General features: G+C 39.4%; 2 protein-coding genes across 3 annotated transcripts; both read left to right on the top strand.

The window, feature by feature from the left end:
* The first annotated feature begins 2,603 nt into the window (after positions 1-2,603).
* Positions 2,604-9,607, top strand: mavs (mitochondrial antiviral signaling protein). Of its 2 annotated transcripts, none has more exons than XM_058385446.1 (6): positions 2,604-2,719; positions 4,671-4,750; positions 4,846-4,975; positions 5,101-5,281; positions 5,468-6,315; positions 7,065-9,607. In XM_058385446.1, exons 3-6 carry the CDS (start codon positions 4,853-4,855, stop codon positions 7,962-7,964), a joined length of 2,052 nt encoding a protein of 683 aa, XP_058241429.1. In that variant the 5' UTR covers positions 2,604-2,719; positions 4,671-4,750; positions 4,846-4,852; the 3' UTR covers positions 7,965-9,607. The 2 variants fall into 2 exon arrangements, with proteins under 2 accessions (XP_058241429.1, XP_058241427.1); XM_058385444.1 differs by having other exon boundaries at positions 4,671-4,759.
* Positions 9,608-11,205: 1,598 nt separating this feature from the next.
* pank2 (pantothenate kinase 2) lies at positions 11,206-15,709 on the top strand. The gene is made up of 7 exons (XM_058385480.1): positions 11,206-11,583; positions 12,075-12,427; positions 12,550-12,803; positions 12,972-13,148; positions 13,298-13,421; positions 13,658-13,783; positions 13,883-15,709. The coding sequence occupies exons 1-7, from the start codon at positions 11,367-11,369 to the stop codon at positions 13,931-13,933; spliced, it is 1,302 nt and encodes a 433-aa protein (XP_058241463.1). The 5' UTR covers positions 11,206-11,366; the 3' UTR covers positions 13,934-15,709.
* Positions 15,710-15,713: the final 4 nt, after the last annotated feature.

The raw sequence follows: 15,713 nt of genomic DNA, 5'->3' as shown, positions 1-15,713 counted from the left end.
CAGGCCTCGTGACAGGTGATGGGAAATAAATACAGGTATAGTATACTTGTCCTGAGACACAAGCTCCTGTCCAAGTTTTGTACAAGTAACCCAAGCAAATATGGCGAGAATATGTGAAACTATAAGTGAAAGTATTCAGAACCAGAAGTGCTAAACACTTGCGACTTTTCTTACTTCTTACACTGTGGCAAATCCAGGAACCAAACTAAAGGTTAGTAACCCTAGTAAACTAAGGAATTCCAGGAACAAGAAGGTTATGCTGCTCACATGTATTTCTTTCCTCTTATACTATCTCCATTATGGGTTACCTGACATAAAGTAAAAATGCTCCTGTACAATGTCGGCACACTACCTCAGTTGTAAAAACTATGGAAAATTCAAGTGTAGGTTAGTTACATTGATCAAAAACAAGGAAATATAAATGCTAGGCATTTTAACTTAACAAAAATCATGCTGCTTAACTAGTTTTGTCTATTATCCCAGTAACTTAATCATTATGTGCCTGTCCAGAGTCATACAAGGTCCAGAGTCCACCTCAGTCATCAACACTAAGGCAAAGCCATCACCCATCAGCAGCAATGATGACTGCTGTTTAAAGGAATTGGAATATTTAAATGCTTGGTAAAAAATCTATGTTGTCTTCATTTGCATGGTGTGTAATGGGGGAAGGGGGGTCAAGACTGACATTGTGGTTCAATTACTTTCCATCAGTCACGATCTACATCTAAGATTTCAGCTAGTGCGCTGTACTACACTGTAATACAGTATAATTCTATATTTTGCTCGGCTCTATCTCAAGATATTTACACACTAGGATGAAACTTAACATCCTCCCATACTGTCTGATCTAGACTAACATTGGATCTATTCCAGACTAACATTGTAGTCAATTCCTTTCCATCAATCACACTCTACATCTGAGATCTAATATACTATACTATACTATAATCATAATTTTGATCTACTATATCACAGGATATTTGCATGATAGAATGAAAATGTTTAACTTGAGTTCTCTAAACCGGCTAGGTTAGCCTTCTTCATACCGATTAACTTCTTCATACTGTATCATGCTCTTCACTTGAGATCTTAGCTACTCTTCTGTACTCTATTGTACTACTATAATTTTATAGTTTGCTCTACTATCACAGGATATTTCCATGATAGGCTGAAACTAGAAGAAACTAATTCTAGACTAAATTCTTCAATGGTAAACTCCTAAGCAACAAATTTTATGCACAAAAACCTTTCACAAAGGACATGCTGTTCCACTCTTTTAAACTCTTGAGACTGTTATTACTTCTTTTGATGTTTTTGTCATGGGGTACATGACTTGAGGCAAATAGGTTCCTGTCCAAGTTCAGAACTCCTTGGTGTCCAACACTGTGGCAAAACAAAAGGTTAATCACACTATATAAGGAAGTGGGATATGTAAAGTCTAGGCAATATACTGACAAAAATCACAACACTCCACCTTTCTGATCAGCTCTGGCAATTTTAAGTGTATTTTCCAAATGTAAAGTGAAAAAAAAGATGTTTAACTATGCTAAGCAGTATCTTGTCTTACCTGTTTTCTACCTGTAGAGCACTATCAAGCCATCATTATATTAAACTGTAAACATACTGGTATGTGGGGTGTCTTTCTGTGGATTATTCTGGTTTCACTTTTGCAAAATTGTTACAACTTTACTTCAAAAGAGAAACTTCACTCACTGAACACTTTCTCAGTTAAGTTTTCTCAAGTGATTTCGGTGATTTTTACTATTGCATGATTGTTAGTGTTATCTCCTAAGATTTTCATTCACAACACTCTCTTAGGTTTACTTGCAGAGTGGTGCAATAAAGAAAAAACATCCAGTGAGCATCAGTTCTGCAGACAGAAATGGCTTGTTGGTGAGAGAGGCCAACAGGGAATGGTGAAACTGGTTCAAGTGGACAGAAAGACTACAGTATCTCAGATAACCACTCTATACAACTCTGGTGAGCAGAAAAGTGTCTCTGAATGCACAATTAAATAAAACATGTCAAACTTTGAGGAGTATGGGCTACAACAGCACAAGACTACGTTGGGTTCCACTTCTGTCAGACAAAAACAGAAAGCTGTGGGCACAGACTCACCAAAACTGGACAGATGAAGAAAATGTAGCCTGGTCTGTTGATTCTCAATTTCTGCTGAGGCACACAGATAGTAGGGTCAAAAAATCAGTTAAGTTGTCTTTATTTGCCACATATAATAATTACTACACAGTGAAATTCTTTCTTCGCATATCCCATTATTGGGGGTTGGGATCAGAGCACAGAGTCAGCCATGATGCAGCACCCCTGGAGCAGGGTGGGTTCGGGGCCTTGCTCAAGGGCCCAACAGTGGCAGCTTGGAGGTGCTGGGGCTTGAACCCTGATCTGCCAATCAACAAACCAGAGCCTTAAGCACTTGAGCTACCACTGCCCCAATTTGGCACCTTCAGCATGAATCCTTGGACCCCACCAATCAATGCAATGAATAATTGAGGCTGTTCTGAGAGCAAAGGGAGGCCCCATCCAAATTATTTTTCACAAAAAAGTTCTCGGTGCGTGTCTATCAGCTCACGGTGCATTTGAGCTCCAATGAGAACAGGGCAGCGCTGTGGGCGGGGTTTAAGCTTGCAGTTGCGGAAGACAAGCCGTGGATTGAAAGTCAGGTTTGATTTAGACAGAAGTTCGTGGACATCTTGATCTCGAGGTACGTGAAAGCTTACCTTCCTTTACAGCAGAGACAGGCTTTATTTGCCTCCTGTTGATCATATGTCGGTAATATGACGCTTCACTGTGTTTATGGTCTAAATCTCAGATTCAAAGCCACAGCCTCGAATTAAGACATGTGGTTTACAGCAATAAATAAGACAACAAATTCTCGTTTGGAAACACTTTTATATAAACGCGGTCAATATAAAACGAGGTTTAGCTCGTCTCTGGATTGCGATCGACAGCCTCCGTGTATTTCCTGCCCTGTGATCTGCGAGATGGCCGGGTTTTGCTAATACAGCCCTGCAGCTGTGCTCCACTGAGGCTAAAGCCAGTACGTGACGACAGACACTTACTTCTGTCCTTTCGACTTCGCTCCGATCTTAAAGTACACCTTAGAGAAGTGAAGGGGTGACCTGGACGTTAGAGGACATGTCTCACAGGTAGTTCGCCCTTGACGTTGCCTCCAGGTCTCTTGTCTCATCGTTCTCTATAACACATTAATTAAAGTGTTGGGATAGTCTGCATTTGAAGCCAGCAAATAAGAAGAGATCTACAGGGTAGAGGACAAGGCCTGTAGTATATCCCTTACACCCATAGTAAACAGAATATCAAAATGCAGTGCCACTTCCTGTTGTTAATACATTTACATGGGCTGAACCTCAGATCACAGTCTGTTGGAAATAAAAGTGCCTTATATAGAGAGAATATTGTCATGGCACCTATATAGAGAATAAGGGGACCAACCAATGTATTAAAGAGACGCTACTTTATGGTGTCATACTGTAACATGCAGAATATTTGAGATATGTGAGTGTGAAGGAGAGGCAAAAGTGAATATGGATTTGTGGAGTGTGAAGGGCATTACGGTCACATTTGTCAGGCAATCCTGAACTGTCAGATGGTGGAAGCTGTTCAACCTGACAGACTAGCACAACAGATTGTACTATCTTATCTAAATAAATAGCTGGGAATCTCCAAACTCATCCATATATTGCTGTGTTTGAAATAATTGATGGTGATTTATAATAGAGTATAATAATCCACAGTTAAACCTGTTAATTACAGTGCAATTAATAGTTGTTTTTGTATGCTGTTATAAATCTATAGAACAGAGGTTAGAAACTTGTCAATGTTTACAGTAGGTTTTTGCTGAAGTCTGGAGATCATTAATTGGTCACCAGCTGGATGATGTCCAGGTCCTTATAGCCCTCATGTGGAAAAATTGAGACATGCCTAAATGCCAAAGATCATTGCTCCCTTTCAAGGTCATTAGATTTTGCTGCTTTTCAAAATTTGTTGGTATAGTTTGTAAGGGGATCAGTATTGTCTGGCCATAGCCCTAGTCTGTACTCTACAATGAACTGAATGCTTATACAATTTTAAAACAAACTATTTAAATGGAGTGCACAGTTGCTATATCATGTTGGTGCATTGTCCGTAAGGGTTTGTCAAATGTGGCTTGAAAATCAAGAGAAGGACAGCCTAAACAGAGAGGGTGAGATCTATGGAAGATAAGATTTAACTATGTTATGTGTGAGGTTGAGAAAAATTAAATTGGTAGTCAGTCACTTATTTAGTGTTCCACCCAAATAGTTCAAACATTCATAAAGACACATTGAAGAATGGGGATGTCGAGACTTTCACTCATTGTAGGAAGATGTTTTTTAATTTACTTGCATATCAAGTGGTTTTCATTTCTTATTCTGCTTAGCAGTTACATTTAATGTTTCTTTCACAGGAAAGCTGACCTGAAAATCTTGGTTTTTCCAAAGACTTATGTAGCATCGACATTTTCACTTTCACTTTCTGTTAGATTTCCTTTCCAATGAAAAATATTACATCACACTAGAAACCCAAACTTATTAGATAATTATAGCATTGTTGTAGAGCAAGAGCTAGTGATTTGTAGAAAAGTTTTCACATAAGCTTTCTGCTCTTGATTCCAGTGCTGTTTTTGGTTTTTGGAACAAGTTTCGAGGGGAGTAAAGTGAGAAGTTTATACTTTCACCGTACAAGATCTGACAAAGTAAAGCAGGTACTAAATTTACGGAAAATGTTTACATTAAAATGTTTCTATCAGTATTATCTTACCAACTACACATCTCCTTCTCATTCTGACAGTGTGAAGATGGCATATGCATGTGACAAGCTGTATAATGAAGTTATCAGGAAAATGATGGCTGAATTGGCCACAAATGTCAAAGTGAGAGAAATCATAGTTCACTTGCCCTGCCTGACAATTTCTGATCGGGTAATATACGCAAAACATTTAACAAAACACACTATCACACTTTGTGTTTTGAATAGTTGTTTGTTTTTTAAGATTTTAATAATGTAATACAATTATTTGAACAATAATTTTGATGGGTATTGCAGGAGGAGATAGATGCTAAAAGAGAGACTTCTGGAAACTACAACGCTATGGTACTGCTGCTTGATAGCCTACGTAGACGAGAGAACTGGCCTGATCAATTTATATTAGCATTGAAGAATTGTGAACAGTGGACTCTGGCTGATGTGATCAGTAAAGCTTATGACAGTATAAGGGGGATCCACAGTAAGTTTCTGTACTTAATGCATAACAAAGGACATTTATGCTTCTTTTAACCAACAAATCTGTGATTTATGTTTTATTTGTTACAATTTGTTATATTTTTTGTTGAGTTTTATGTAGCTAATGAGTTCCATCTTTACAAATGTGATGTATAGACCTGTAATTAATATCCATGTTTTCTATCTTCAGCAACAGACACTTTTGATGCATCTGTCAGTCCTGCAGCACCGCCAGCTCCTGCACCTGCCCCTGCTGCTGCTGCACCCATTCCAGCCCCATCTCAAGTACAGGCTTCAGAAAAAGTTACCACAGTGACAATCCACAAGGTTCCAAACTCCACCCCACCCTTGCTGACTCCTACAGTGGAAACTGAAGCCCCTGCTTCAGTTTCAGCCCCAGATGCTCAAGTACACACTCCTTCTGCATCCGCCCACCCTGCTGAACCCCCACTGTCAGTTCTAGCTCCAGATGCAAGGCCCCCTTCTCCAGTTTCTGCTCCTATATTGACCCCCCCTATTAGGCAAAGTGAAGTTCCAGTTGGCACTAGAGAATCATCCAAATTGGGTACTTCAGAAGCCTTGACTGAAGCCCGTGCCTTAGGTTCAGTCCAAGAGACTGTAACTAAGGCAGGGGCTTCTGTACACACTCCTCGTGAACTAGCTCACCTTGCTGAACCCCCACTGTCAGTTTTAGCTCCAGAGGCAATGCCCTCATCTCCAGGCTCTGCTCCTAAGGTGACCCCCTCTGTTGAGCAAAGTGAAGTCCCTGTCAGCTCTAGAGATACACCCACACTGGATATCTCAGGTGGCCTAACTAATGCCGCCCTTTCTGGACCATCTTCACCTGCACCTACCCTTCCAGCTAACCCAACACCCATTTCCACCCAGGTTAACAAACCTGCCACCACATCTCAGTCTTCTGCTTCAAAGAAGGTTCCAGTGGCAGTCTCCATTGCTGTGAAACATCCCATTCAAGACACAGACCCTCCTGGGGTAGTCTTAGCCCGGGACTTACAGAACAACCCAGCAATAAATCAGGTAATTGTAGAAGAATTTATGTAAAACCTTTTTGTGTTATTGATAGAGATTATATAGAGATTTGAAATAGATTATATAGAGATCACACTGGTCACATACCTGTGCTCATTGGTGAAGAGCCTATGAAATCTGAGGTTGACAAGTTTGATAGCATGGTTAAATGAAAAGCAAAATGGTTAAAAAGAGCTTTTCATGAGCTTTCAAACAACACCAAAATACAGAGTCTGGAGCTTTATTTCTGTTACAGAACACATTATGTTTCAGTCAGTCATTTTAGTGCCCTGGGCAGACACTATTCCAAAATGTTCCACAATTTTTAACTGTATTTATTTATTTTTATGGTGAAACTGTAGAGCATTTTGTTTACAATTTTAAACCTCTCAATATTAAACCTTTTTTTTTTTAATTACACATCATTTTGCTTTGTGAATTATTTAGAATTTAGAAGGAATCTTTAATTCAGACATAAGTTTTGCTTAATATATTATGGTAATTAAACTGAATTGAAATCCTGAAGCCAGTATTGTGAATTGAATTATGACTAGAATGTATTATTACATCCTTATGTATTATTGACTGTATCTCTTGCTACTACATTTGACCTGTCACTCAGTGCATGCTACACTCTAGTGCATTCAGGTGTGATGAGTGATTTCCATTATAAAAACGCTAATAAAACTGTGGCTTGTACTTGAGGTGTTTATGCCCTGCATTCTTATGTGAATTGCATATTTACATTTTCTCTGCAGGTTGGAGAGAGGGTACATACTGCATTGTTACCAAACTGCCAGACTCAGGAACCCTCCCATGGAACAGCACAGGTCTCACCTTCAGCGTCTTCAGATGCTGTTGCTGGCCGCTTGACCAACATCCCAGATGAAAACGAAGAGAATTTTAGCAAACCTGGTGTCCTAAGAGGAGAGGAACCCTTGTCAGTCAGTTCTGATCTCAGTCTGCAGATCAGCAATATAACCATGGAGCGTTCACCAATACAACCAGCTAGGCCTCAAGCTGTGCCCAACTCCCACAGGGGTGATGAACAATTAAATGAGACTGTCTCAGTCACTACTGATAATCTGATGATCATCTCTTCCACCGCAACCCTTCCATCACAGTGTGTTTCTGATTCTGTTGCCCCTGTTCAAAACACTATTCCTAGGACACTCAGAAATGGGTTTCCAGAAGAAGATAGTAGTTCCTATCCACATCAGCCAGTGGAGGATTACTATGAGTCTTTGCAGATGGAGCCAGGCACAAGAGAGCACGTTGTTGAGTTTTCTGAAGAGCCATCACTCCAAAATCTTAATGATCAGCCTTCAAGCATGGTTAGACAAACTACAACATGTTTAAGCCACAACAGTGAAACTGAGAGTCTTGTTTGGTCTGTTCATGAAGCTCAACCTAACCAGGAAATCTCACAGTCCAAACAGACTAGGGCTGCTACAAGTTCAGCAACACATACAGGGTCAGCTTCAGCTACTTTTCAAGAGTCAGAATTAAATGTCTCAGGCCAGACTAACATCGTTCAATCAGAGCAGACAGAAGAGTCCCATGGAGTGCTGCACCGATTTCAGTCTAACTCACACCTTATTGCAGCTGCAGCTATTGGCATAACTGCTCTTTTTGTGGCCTTGAAGCTCAAGGACTAACATCAGAGCAGCTGTGTGCCACCACTAGTGCCTTAAAGCATGACCAGATAATCTACCCATAAATCATGTACTCGCAGGTTTGCTCTAGCCATCTTGTCTTATTTATTACCTTTATACTATATTATGTCCAGTAACTGACCAACTTTCAATGACTAAGTAATTACCCAGCCCTGTGCTTGTGGTGATCCTGTGGAGATTTAAATGAGTGATTAAATCAGTAAAAGTGGTATTTTCCACTTTGATTTTAAACTTACTGACATGTAAGTTTAAAATTAAGTTTAAAATGTAATGTAATGTCATGTAATCAATTAAATGCAGTACTTCTGGGATCTATCCAATTGCATATATTTTTTTTTTTAAGCAGCCAGTATATGTTAATATTAAGCCTACTGCCTTACAAATCATTTATATTCTGTGGCTCCTTCTGTAATTTACTGCACTCTAATTTTGACTGCCTTACAGACATCATATAGAAAATGTGCACTGTAGAATTCACGGAATGTGTTTTTAGTGTCATTTAGTGTCCAAACTCAACAGACATGTGGACAAATGGAATCTCATACTGTTCTTACAGAAGACCCAATGACAACTGAAGGTTATTTAGGGAAACTATGAGACTGTCATCACCTTCAAACCAATCCTTATACCAAAACGCGAAACTTTTATAAATATAGGTATGATAAATATATTTTAATGTGGACAATAGCTCTTTGCACTTAAGCTTAAATACTCATTTTTAAGCTTAAAACTGAATTTGACTGAATTTTTTTTTTTTCAAAATCCTATGGTTAATCAAGTGATTAATTAAATAATTCCACCACTGTCGAATGCCGTGTCCTCTATGAGCGCCCACATTTGTATAGCATCATTTCACTTCAAATCATCAAGCATGATTCCATGTCCAGTTTCACCTTACTTTTATAACTTATGCATAAAGTCTTTGTGTAAATATGATATATTTTTGGCATGTAGTCCAGTGCTCATACATATTCCAACATTTTACAATTACTGCCTGTCTTTGTAATCTGATGCTGATAATTACCACCTTTGTTGGCTAATTCTGACTGATTTATAGGCCTTTCCTAACTGCACCTTAAATATGATATATTTCCTCTACTTAGAAATTTAGATTGCACTGGTATACACTGAATTGTCACTTTGTTTATGTACACCTTCAATGTTGTCGCTACTACAGTTAGAGAACTATTTAAGTACACATAGTCTGTCAGCTACCCTCTGACCTGTCCCTGATTGGAAATTTTGAGCACTCCATTATAGGACCACCACTGACAAGATATTATTTGTTAATATTTGTTATATGTTAGTATTTGTGACATTAGTGGTCTACTCTTAATCCCACAAGACCACTAACAAAAAGATATAGAGAGCAGCAGACCTGTGTTCAGAAGCTAACTGTGGGCAGAGTAGGACTGTCTAGATACAAGTAAATTTACACAGTGTTTCTCACATTTGACATTTGCTGTTGTATTACATAAACTTTATTGTTATGGGGTGTTTTTTATGGTTGTTTTAGAGGGTAACTGACAAACTGCCTAGCAACAGACAGCATGTTTATGTAAATGCATGTTAATTGTAAGCAAAGAATAGGTGAAAAATAAATAAAATGGAATCTGGGGGAAATATCATCTGTGACTGTTCGATCAGCAAGTACACAAAACAACAACAATCAACAGAACCTTTTGTTGGATTAAATTATGTGCATCTTTTGGAAATTTGCAATGAGGAATGTCAGTACAACGTACAACACACAGCACTAGTAGAAAGTATACTCAGGTTTATACAGAGTGCATGAGTAGTCTAAATACAAAAAACATAATGTGTTGTAAGGCTACATTGTATGTTGGAATTTGAGTATATACATGAATATACTTTCCACATTGCAGTAGAGGAAACTGTGTAATTTGGTATTAAGCAAAATCTTAATTTACCAGCTATAGTAGCTCTGAGCACAGAAACCATTTGCAGCCTATTTCATTGAATCCACATTGTGGAGAAGGAGTGAAAGAGGAAGTTGCCTGAAACCCAACACAGACAAGATGTATGCTCTTGACTAAAGTGTATCTTTTATCTTTAGCCTGTGATTCCCCTTACCTATTATAAGACGTAATATTTTTGGTCTCAGACCCATTCCATCAGTACTACATTTCATACACTATATTTCCAAAAGTTTTGGGACACCTCTCCAAATCATTGAATTCAGGTGATGTTTTTCAGGGGCTGGGCTTAGCACCTTACTTCCAGTGAAAGGAACTCTTAATGCTTAAGCATCCCAAGACATTTTGGACAATTTCCCAACTTTGTGAGAACAGTTTGGGGATGGCCTGTTCCAACATGACTGCACACCAGTGCACAAAGCAAGGTCCATAAAGACATGGATAAGCCTCCTGGCCTCAACCCAATAGAACACCTTGAATTAGATGAATTAGAGCAGAGACTGCGAGCCAGACCTTCTTGTGCAACATCAGTTCCTGACTTCACAAATGTGCTTCTAGAGGAATGGTCAAAAAATTCCCATAAACACAATCCTAAATCTTGTGGAAAGCCTTCCCAGAATAGTTGAAGCTGTTATAGCTGCAAAGGGCAGGCCAACTCTATATTAAATTCATGTGCATGTAAAGCCAGACGTCCCAGTTTTGTCCTGGCTCGCAGTCTCCTCTCTATTTCATCCCAAAGGTGTTCTATCAGGTTGAGGTCAGGACTCTGTGAAGTTCCTCCACACCAAACTCACTCATCCATGTCTTTATGGACCTTGCTTTGTGCACTAGTGTGCAGTCATGTAGGAACAGGAAGGGGTCATCACCAAACTGTTCGCACAAAGTTAAGAGCATGAAATTGTCCAAAGTATCTTGGTATGTTGAAGCAGGGGCCAAGCCCAACCCCTGAAAAACAACATCTGAATTCAGTTTTAGGGTGTCCTAAAACTTTTGGCAATATAGTGTACTTAGGCTGGTAAATTTAACAAGCTGCCAAGTCTTACCAACTAATTAGTGAGTGTCATGAGAGAAAGATGGTTAGCGGGTTATGACTTAAGAACTAAATCCATACTATTTGTTTTTGTCTTTTTTTAATCGTATTTGTTAAAGATATTTGCCTTTAAAAGCCTTTAATCTTTATCAAATGAAGATCTCTTTTCTTGCTCCATCTCAGTTCTGGAAATCCCGGGAAATGATTGGACCGTAGAAATTTCATCTGCCATGACGCACCCTTCCTGTGACCAATCCTATGTCTAACGCTTGTGTTGTAAACAGAGATGTGAATTCAGCTGGAGACGCAGCTCGCGAATAATAATGGACAATGCTCAGATACACTGCGCAAGGATGTGTCCGGTTTTAATGTTCTGGTTGTAAATTTAAAGGCTTTAAAAGCTGTCGCACCTCTGTCATGGAACTGAACGGTTATCTTAGTGACAGTGAGGTCAACGATGAGGACACGGCGGAGACACAGCCGCCCCACTATAGGGCCGAAGTGCCTTCTAGTTGCGTTGCTACAGCGGACTTGGAGCGCAGTCCTGCCGGGGGAGGAGCGCTCCGAGAGCGCCGAGTGTCGAACTCGAGGTCGGGGAGACAGAGGCTCGACTCGCTGAAGAAAAACAGGCCGCGTATGTGTTCCCGTTTTGGCGCTAACGTTAGCCAAATAGCTACAGAGCTTAAGGGGTATTGGTTCTCATAATAAACATAAAGGTACAGGAATCGGCTTATGATATAATGGTGCCAGGTTAAGGAAACAATAAATTACTCTGTGTAATCCTAATGAAAGCCTTATTTTTCTAAATATAAATAGCGTTTTCTGTAGTATAGTGTACAGGTGGGGCCACGCCCACAAAATCCGCTAATAACAACGTTTATTGTTTATAATACCGCTTATAACGAGTTAGTTAAAGGTAATTAGCACTAAAGGAATACAAGTGTGTTATTCTATGTCTACATTGCAATGTCAGTTTTGTTGAATTGTATATCACTATCAAAGTATTTTGGCTGCTTATATTATCCCTAAACTTATAGGGAACTTGGGTAAATCAGTGAGGAAAAAATGTATGCAGTTTCTTCAACCATAGGAAGTGTACTAATTTGTTTGTTATTGGTTTCACAGCTTTCCCATGGTTTGGCATGGATATAGGTGGTACTTTGGTAAAGCTGGTTTACTTTGAGCCCAAAGACATAACAGCAGAAGAAGAGCAGGAGGAGGTGGAAAGTCTGAAAAGTATCCGTCATTACCTCACCTCACACACAGCCTATGGCAAAACGGGCATCCGAGATGTGCACCTGGAACTGTTGGACCTGACCCTATGGGGGCGCAAGGGCAGCCTACACTTCATTCGCTTTCCCACACAAGAGCTTCCAGCTTTCCTGCAAATGGGCCGAGACAAGCATTTCTCCAGCCTGCATACCACTCTCTGTGCCACTGGTGGTGGCGCATACAAGTTTGAAGCTGATTTTCGTACAGTGTGTACCTGCCTGATTCATTTAACACATATGCCTACAAACATAGATTGTAGTTTTGAGATTTGTTTGCCAGTATATTATGTTTCATTAAATGGGTACCTGCCCTGGTTCTTCTTTCTAAGATGGCAGACCTGCAGCTTCTGAAGCTGGACGAGTTGGACTGTCTGATTAAGGGTGTCCTTTACATTGACTCAGTGGTCTCAAGTGGGCCTCCTGAATGTTACTACTATGAAAACCCCACAGACACGGAGCACTGTGAACAGAAAGCCTACAATCTGGAAAACCCTTACCCTTTGCTCCTGGTTAACATCGGCTCAGGGGTCAGCATTCTGGCGGTCTACTCCAAAGACAACTACAAACGTGTCACGGGTACCAGGTCAGTCAGGGCTTAAAAAAGAGTTACAGTTCATTAAATGCGTAATAAGATATCATTGTTATTTAATTACAATGAGTGTAGTAACTTGGTGTGATCAATAGAATGAGTTTATAGATAACTGGGGGACACTGGAAAAAAATCTGTTCATTTATTTGTCGCGTTTCATAGTTTGGGTGGTGGTACTTTCCTTGGATTGTGTTGCTTGCTCACTGGCTGCTCAACCTTTGAAGAGGCGCTGGAAATGGCTTCAAGGGGGGAAAGCACTCGTGTGGATAAACTGGTCAGAGATATATACGGGGGTGACTATGAGAGATTTGGTTTGCCTGGATGGGCTGTTGCTTCTAGGTATGTACAAAACCCTGCTCATCACAAGCTTATAGCCATAACTAAAGGTTGAAATATGACATTTCTTTTGTGCTAAAGTCATGATGTTATATAAATAGTAAACATGCAACATGTAGAAGAGTTATATACTTTTATTTGTATTTTTTTAGTTTTGGGAGCATGATGTGCAAAGAAAAGCGTGATTCTGTCTCAAAAGAGGATTTGGCTAGAGCCACACTTGTAACCATCACAAACAACATTGGTTCAATCACACGCATGTGTGCACAAAATGAGGTACGGACCACACTGCTACACGCTAATACATTTTTCTGCTTTGTGTTTTTAGTCCAGTTTGTTCTTGCTCTGGTCTCTCAGCCTCTTTACGGTGCTGCCTTGTGGAATCTGGATCAAGCAGCATTGTACAGGGCTATGAGTGGCCAGGGTCCATGCAGCACTTACTGTGGATCACGTGGTTCATAGTTCAAGGAACTCTGTTCTGAGAATGTGTTTGATGAATGTGTCTGATTTAGAGCATTGAGAGGGTGGTGTTTGTTGGGAACTTCTTGCGGGTGAATACACTGTCCATGAAGTTGCTGGCGTATGCTTTGGACTACTGGAGTAAAGGACAGCTCAAAGCTCTGTTCCTCAGACATGAGGTATGTGTATGTTGTAGGACAAATCATACAGAAACAATAAAAAGAAGACATTGCTGCTAAGGATAAGTGACCATTCTTTTTGTGTTTTTTTCCCCAAAGGGCTACTTTGGTGCTGTTGGGGCACTGTTGGAACTTTTGAACTCATCTTGATCAATGCTGTCTCATCATGACTACTACCGTTCTCAGTAACTTGAGAAGTTCACCACAGACGCCTTGACTCTCTGGCTATCATCCAATGACCAAAAGTAATGATGCATATATTATTAATGAACATTGTTTAATATAGTGGCTGTGTAAATATGTCATCCATTAGGTGTATAATGGATAGCTCAGGCTATGGCTCTGATCCAGTATTGGTTCAGGTAAAACTTTTAGCTTTTGGTTAATTATTTTGGATCTGTACAACAAACTGTCCTTAAAAGCCATGATATATAAGGGTACACACACTAGTGAACATGGTTAATGTAATAATTTTTAATTATTATTTTTTAATAATAAGTTTAAGGTATTTCAATTAAATGCGCAAAAGTGTGACGAAATTCCCATATGTAATGTCGTTAGAGACCAAGTCAGGCCAGTCACTACTTTCCTTTTGTAGTATTGATCATAAATGAGGCATATATTTTCCTTAGGTTCAGAAGACTTTCAATAATAAAATGTTATCTGTACATCCTTCTATCATACGTTTTACAATTACATACATACATTTCAAGAAATTGTTATATATATATATATAGTTAAATGGTTTTAGACAAATGTATTTTGCTGTAGTTTTTTTTTTTTTTTTTTAGGTATTGCATACAGACAGAGTGACATTTTTGAAATGACTTGTATATTTATGTTACTTGGTAAAGGAAATATCTTCAGATTTGGGGCTGTACACAGTAAAAATGAGGGAAACATGGTCCATCAGCTCTTTACTTTGTTAATCTGTAAATGGAAGTAGATGTACCTTGCCTCCTGGTGAGCATATTTTTAATGCATTTTTTATTATTGTGTCTGTATGAAAGAATTTCATCTTTATAGAAGTTTGGACCTTCATCCATCTAGGGACTAACCAAAGACATGGATGTTACAGGGATTGTGGGCCAACACTTAGTTTTGCTTTTACCTTACTGTAAAACTTTAAGAATGTAATTTTCTTCCCGAACCGTTTTGGTGCATTTAATTATGAAATAATTAATATATTACTGTAAACAGTTACTTCTGTATGTCATACAGTATGCTACACTTTGCCAAAGGTTTTGGGACACCACCCCAAACACGCCCCTTCTGTTGTGTTTCAGGGGTTGTGCTTGGCCTCTAGGTTCCAGTGAAAGGAACTCTTAATGCATCAGCATACCAAGACATTTTGGACAAATTCATGCTCCCTACTTTGTGGGAACAGTTTGTGCACCAGTGCACAAAGCCTGGCCTACACAGAGTCCTGACCTCAACCTGATAGAACAGCTTTTGGATGAATTAGAGGGTTGAACTGTCGGGTTGAGGTGCAGGCCCGTCAAGTTCCTCCACACCAAACTCGCTTATCCATGTCTTTATGGACCTTGTTTTGTGCACTAGGGCGCAGTCATGTTGGAACAGGAAGGGGTCATCACCAAACTGTTCCCAAAAAGTTGGGAGAATGAAATTGTCCAAAATATCTTGGTATGCTGAAGCATTAAGAGTTCCTTTCACTGGAACTAAGGGGCCGAGCCCAACCCCTGAATTCAATGATTTGTAGGGGTGTCCCAAAACGTTTGGTAATATGTGTGTATAAGTGTATATGAAAAGTGCCTAAATAAAAGACAATCATGTGACAGAGCTCTTCAAATAACACTGATCACCATCATCAGAGATATTGAAAGATGGTTTACAGGGAATGTATTGAGACCCACCTTTGTACTTTTTGTTATGTTCTTTTATAATAAAAAAAATATATATTCTTGATTCT

Source organism: Hemibagrus wyckioides, linkage group LG03 (assembly GCF_019097595.1).
Source record: "Hemibagrus wyckioides isolate EC202008001 linkage group LG03, SWU_Hwy_1.0, whole genome shotgun sequence".
Lineage (NCBI taxonomy): Eukaryota > Metazoa > Chordata > Actinopteri > Siluriformes > Bagridae > Hemibagrus > Hemibagrus wyckioides.
The sequence above is the reverse complement of the archived record's forward strand: the minus strand, read 5'-3'. Positions and strand labels throughout refer to the sequence as shown.